This window comes from Culex quinquefasciatus, chromosome 1, assembly GCF_015732765.1.
Source record: "Culex quinquefasciatus strain JHB chromosome 1, VPISU_Cqui_1.0_pri_paternal, whole genome shotgun sequence".
NCBI lineage: Eukaryota > Metazoa > Arthropoda > Insecta > Diptera > Culicidae > Culex > Culex quinquefasciatus.
The window spans coordinates 73,556,775-73,563,458 of NC_051861.1; the positions used below are offsets into that span (position 1 = coordinate 73,556,775).

Sequence of the window (6,684 nt, forward strand, 5' to 3'; positions counted from 1 at the left end):
TGCTCCCCACCAGAAACCACCACGTGTTCATCCGCTCGAACCCCATTGGTGGGGATGGACTGCTCCCCTAAAAAGGGATTCTCTCTCGGAGGAGGGTGGCGGAAAGGGGTGGCCGATTCGTCCTCTCTCACTCGCACTTTTCTTCTTATCACTCACCGCTCAGGGAAAATATTGGGGCGTTGAGTTTAGTGTCAAAGCACGTGATTTATGTTTGCAAAATTTGTTTAATTTTTTCCTCTCTTTCCCACTCTCCGCAGACGAACACGTGGCACTCAATGAGGGCACCACGTGTACGTTGGAGCAAACATTTGATACCTCAAAATACTTGAAAACAAGAGGAAAAAAATCTTCTGCAGAATCCTCGAAAATTTCATCTGCCCCAATTATTCTCCCATCCTTAGTAACATATGCTACACAATAACAAAAGAGAGAAAATTCACATCCAGCACCGATAGGTAAAGAAAAAAGCAGGGAAAACTTGGGCTGGCAACACATACTTGTGAGAAAATGACAGCGAAAATGTTGAAGGAATTTTAATTTTCTTGCAAGGCATGGGAAGAACAAAAAATGTGTCTCACGTCTGCTATCGAAGACTACGCGATATTTTCAAGAGCATGTCAATGTCGCGTAGTTGAATGCATAGTTTGACACACAAAAAAATGTTATCTACCTATGCAATTGTAGTTTTCTGCTTGTATCGTAAATTCTACGGTTAACCAATACTAACAAATGTCATTATTTTACTGCACGGAAAAAAAACAATTCTCAAAATCGTGAATTAAATTCACGAATGCGAGAACCACGAAGGAATATATTCACGTTTATAGTGCAAATGCACCCTACTCATGAATAAAATTCCTTCGTGGTTATCCCATTCGTGAACTTAATTCACAATTACGAGAATTGATTCTAAAGACCGATATTTTACCTTCTAATATTTCATTTTGAGTTTTTTTTTAATTGTTATTCTGGTATAAACTCAATTATCTGAAGTATGACTATGGGACCAGCCAACCACGTGGACATTTTTTCGGAAATCTCAGACTCTCTACTCTATATTTTGGTGTCTTTGTAACAACGGGAACCAATTACTGAACAAGCTACTATCTCCAAAATGATTTAGAACAAAATCGATGCTGCCCAATTGAAATTTTTCTCGACCACTTCCTTAGTGCGTAACCGTTTTATTGAACAAGATTTCATGCTCCTTAAGGACAATTGACAACTGTCAAACAATTGTTCAACTATTCCCTATAGTGAAAATGATATAACTTGAAGACAATCGTTCCGGCACACATTACTTCATTATCATTCATGCTCACTTTATGTAGGTGAACCTTAACAAGACGTTTATTTACGACGAAAACTAGTTTATCACCTCGTGCGAGTTCAAGTGATTCCTTAACGATCATGAATTGAATTATTAGCTCTAGATATTGGTTTACTGTCTCAACTGTCCTTCAACCGTCGTCATCGTGTGTCGTAAAACCTTCCGAGCGTTTATCACTTTAACCGTTAAAATCACTGCAACGAAAGAGTTTCCTTCTCGTCGAAAAGCTATCTTTTTTTGTTGCTTTTACTGCCTCGAACTTTATCGACAATTGATAGTTGACGACATGATGAAACGCGCGCTCGACTGTCGACACTGTTTCAATTCTGGCTCCAGAAAGAAGGGCATTTACGATTGTGTGCAGGTAGTAAAATGTGTTTGCGAAACAGTTTGCTTTATGGCGCTCATATTTCAATCGTGACTTTGTCACGTAACATTCAACAACGCACGGCGTCACAGTCCTGACACCGATACAAAAGTCAAACTGTTCAATTGTAGGGCTTTGATGGACCTCAACGGAAAAAAGTTAGAAAATCTCGGTGTCAGATGCAGCGAGCACGCCGGAATCACTAGGGACATCACGTGGTCTCGTTTTCATAAAAAAAATGCCTTCAAACGGTTTTCACCATTCCCATGCCAAACGGTTTTGACGGAATACACCAAAATGCTCCTCGTATGCCACAACTTTTTGGAAGATCTTCAAGAGTTAACTGTGGGCTCCAATTGACTTTTGCTCATCCTCTCTGAAGGAATCAATTCACTTTGATTGTGGATAAATTTTGTGACAAAATCGAAGACTTGAATTTGTATTCTTTTGATTTACTCGTACTTTCGGGGAGCAACATAGGTCGGAGATCCAGACAGACTTGCCAGCCAGGGGCAGACGACACGTGCTAGGACTGGAGGAAGGGAAAATCGGCTTAAATTCCGAACGTGTTCTACTACATTTTTCCGTTTATTAAGTGTTAATACGGCATTCAGTTTACCAGTCGACCGTGCTGGGCTGACAAGAGTTTTTTTTCTCGTGGCAACAAGATAGTGGCTTCTTTGGAATTTGTGGTTCATTGAATGCTTGCCATTTTTGGAATTGGAATGATTGAAAAGTTGTTCCTTTCGGCAGCGAAACATTGAACTTGAAGCAAACGTAACATTTTATAGGTTCGCGTTTGATTTATTTCCTCAACATTAACCTTACGGAGTTTAACCCAGATAAGTTTATAAGAAAAATTTATCTACAGAGATTTAAGAGTTGGGAACTATCATTGAAACGAACAGTGATGGGCACTCATTATTCAATCAATCTAATTAAGCATTTGATTGACACGTTGATGATAAGCCAATAATAGAATGCATCGACATTATCTTTTCCTTCTTATCTTTCTAAAGTGAATTAAAAATATTTACTCTGTCCATCTCTTCAGTTCTACTCAGACTAGAGGTTTGTTAACATGGGACTAACTGTTCGATCCATATTTAAATTAGCGTTATTTTTTATATTCGTGAGTTGTTTAACATGTGTTGACGAAAGTTTATTCAAAAAATGTAATCAAAGTGCGTTCTGCAGGTCAGTGCTGTGTCTTTTTTTAAGAATTTAGTTTAAATAAATTGTACTTGAAAATTTCAGTCGCTTTCGTCGCCTCGAACCTCAGCAAAATCGTTTTAAGCTATTCACAAACACTTCCACCCTAACTGACAATGTCTTAACAGTTGATCTTCTCAACACAGAAACTAATCATTGGTACACGTTGAGCCTAAGTGCAGTCCATCCGAGGATCTTCCACTTTGAAATCGACGAAAAACATCCCCTTAGCGAACGTTACCGCGTGAGAAATGCTTTGGCGGAGGATCTTATTTCACGGGAAATTCTGGTGGATGAAATGACGGATCAAAAAATCGTGATCAGCGAAGGAGACAAGACGGCAATCGTTCAAGCCGATCCCTTTAGGATTGATTTCTACTATGGCGGCACGTTGATGACCTCGGTAAATGCTAACGGACAACTGCAGTTTGAACACTTGAGATTGAAGCCCGAAAATCCTCCCGAAGGAGAGTGGGAAGAAGAGTTCAACGGGTTTGTGGACAGTAAATCGAGGGGTCCAGAATCGACGGGACTAGACTTTACGTTCCCACAAGCTGATGTTTTGTATGGAATTCCGGAACATGCCGACGATTTTATTCTGAAAGATACCACAAAAGGGGACAGTGATCCGTACCGTTTGTACAATCTGGATGTGAACAGCTACGTGGTGAACAGCAAAATGGCCCTGTACGGATCCGTTCCGGTTTTGTACGGTCACGGAGTTGATGGAAGCAGTGGATTGTTCTGGCAGAACGCAGCTGAGACGTGGGTAGACATTGTTTTGGGAAATGCTCCTTCAGCTAACTTTATTTCGGAAAGTGGCATAATCGATGTGTTTATCCTGCTTGGAACCTCACCAATCGCAACGTTCCGACAGTTTGCGGCACTGACCGGGTCGGCACCGTTGCCACAAATGTACGCGCTTGGATATCACCAGAGTCGATGGAATTACGACAATGACTCCGATGTTGCAATGATCGATTCAAAGTTCACTGAGCATAGCATCCCACTGGATAGTGTTTGGCTGGACATTGAGTACACAGACGAAAAACGGTACTTCACTTGGGATCATGCCCGATTTCCGAATCCACTGGAAATGATTAACAACTTGACGGAGAACGATCGACATCTTACGGTAATTATCGATCCTCATGTTAAAGTTGATGAACATTACTTTTTCCACAAAAATTGCACTGCCAACGATTATTACGTGAAAGACAAAGATCGCAACGACTATCAAGGCTGGTGCTGGCCAGGTCTATCAAGCTACACGGACTTCGTCAATCCGCACGCCAGCAAGTACTACGCCGATCAGTTCCTACTGACAAACTTCAAGGAATCGACACGTGAGGTTGGGCTTTGGAACGACATGAACGAGCCGTCAGTGTTCAACGGACCAGAGATCACTATGCAAAAGGACAACATTCACTTCGGTGGTTGGGAACATCGTGACATTCACAACATTTTCGGCCACTACCACGTAATGGCCACCCACGACGGATTAATCAGACGTAGCGAGGGCGCCGTAAGACCTTTCGTCCTAACAAGAGCATTCTTCGCGGGAACGCAACGTTATGCTGCCGTCTGGACCGGTGACAATACGGCAGAATGGAGCCACATGCAAGCCTCGATCAAGATGTGCCTCTCGCTGTCCGTATCCGGAATCAGCTTTTGTGGCGCAGATGTTGGTGGCTTCTTCAACGATCCGAGCGCGGAACTCATCGCGCGTTGGTATCAACTGGGTGCATTCCAACCATTTTTCCGTGGACATTCTCACGAAGCAACTCACCGGCGGGAGCTGGCTGTGGCCAGAAGAGACCAAGCAAATCATCCGGAGTGCTATCGAAAAGCGTTATCGACTGCTTCCTTTCTTGTACACATTATTCTACGAGCACGAGCGTTTCGGCCGTCCCGTTATGAGACCTCTCCTGGCACACTACCCTTGGGATCCGAAAACATTCAGGCTGGAAACCCAATACCTGATAGGCGATCAGCTTCTTGTTGCACCGGTCCTAGAAGCTGGTCAACGTAACGTTAACGTGTATTTCCCCCTGAGAAATGACAGCCTTACAGAAATCTGGTACGATCTCGACAACTACAACAAGTACATCCAATCCGGATACGTTGAAATTCCCGTTGATAGTAACAAGATTCCGGTGTTTCAACGTGGAGGCACAATCATTCCAACCAAGTCGACCGTACGTAAGTCAACTGTAGCGATGAGAGGAGACCCATACACTTTACTCGTTGCTCTGGATGCACGTGGCCATGCCAGGGGAGAGCTATACGTGGATGACGAACAAAGCTTCGAATATCGTTATGGAAAGTATCAGTATTTGGAGATTGAATTCTACAACAAAGTTCTTTCGTTGAGGTATGTTCGAAAATGAATTTAACTTGAATATTAATCAAAGTTTTTAAATTAAAATCTGTTTCAGGAAAATCGACACGGATGCCTTTCTCAACAAGGATATTGTAATTGATCGGATCGTAATCGCCGGGCTTGCCGGCGTCTCAAAAACGGCCAAAGTTTACTCCGCTAGCGGAACTAAGAGAAAAGTTACATTATCTGAACATGAAAATTTCAAATCTATTGACACAGCCAATTTATTGTTCGTAGATTTATTGACGATTGTTTTTAACTAGATTATGAAACAATCAATAGTACAAGTGAATCCAAAGCGACGAGGAGTTGAGCGAGGGGGCGAGGGAGGGGGGGGGGCCGCCCGGGTGTCACCCATCTTGGGTTGACACCCGAGCTGAAGGGGTGACACCTGACTCAGACGAAGAAAAAAAGTAATTGACCTAAATATGTTCATAACAGATCATCAAGTATCTATCTAATATATATCATCTTTATTAAACAAAACATACAAGTTCAATTTTCTGGAACATTGATTTTATTTTTCATTTCATTTTTTAAGGTTGCTTTAACAATTACATTGGTGCAGTCGTTATCCTGAGCTGAGATATGGACTACCTTTCAACAGCTGATTTGTTCGAAAAGGGGAGAGAGTTTACTGGTATTAAAACAAATGAAAAGGTCGTATGAAAACTTAAACTGCTGTTTTGAAAGTCTCGGGACCAAAAAGCCTATGTCTGAAAATATTTTTATCGGATTCCTCGGAAAATTTCACATAACATATCAAAAAATGGTGAAGTTTGTTTTTGATACTCTGAGATACGATTTTTTGAAAATAAAAAGTGAGTTTTTCGAAGCGCTCGATTCGATTTTTTTTCACTAAAACGGCGATAACTTAAAAATTTCAGCGATGACCTATACATGTTAGGGTACCAAAAGTTGCGTATTTCAATTACGAAAATTCGGATGAAATGGCGCGGAGATATGATTTTTTGAAAAAAGTGGTTTTTGCGAAAATCGACGAAAATTGCCATTTTTTGGACCACCCTAACACGGCGTAGGTCACCCTAATGGCCAAACAAAAAAATACGGATCTAATTATATCGGCCAAGGAACCCCCAAATTTGAGCCCGATCGGAGAACTTTTTTTTTCGAATCATGCTGTTTTCGTGGGGAATTGCTGCAAAACTTTACAAAAGACAAACCACTCCATGTTCTGAAACGACTATAAATATTGAGCATAAAGCAAAGAACAAGATTGTCCGTCCGACGCAGTGCAAAATATCGAGCCAGATCGACTCGAGGCTCGAGCCAACATTTTCAGTGGGAAGGAAAACGAATTGAACAGGGAAGGAATAAAGTGCAAAAATAACCTTCGAAATAGCTTATAGATGTGGGATAGTTAGAGGAAAG

The 6,684-nt window shown here is 41.6% G+C and overlaps 1 protein-coding gene across 1 annotated transcript; it reads left to right on the forward strand.

The window, feature by feature from the left end:
- The first annotated feature begins 2,751 nt into the window (after positions 1–2,751).
- Positions 2,752–5,598, forward strand: LOC6041847 (neutral alpha-glucosidase AB). The gene is given in 4 exon segments (XM_038249112.1): positions 2,752–2,894; positions 2,955–4,706; positions 4,708–5,283; positions 5,348–5,598. Coding segments are annotated over 4 exon segments (2,652 nt in total). The 5' UTR covers positions 2,752–2,778; the 3' UTR covers positions 5,556–5,598.
- Positions 5,599–6,684: the final 1,086 nt, after the last annotated feature.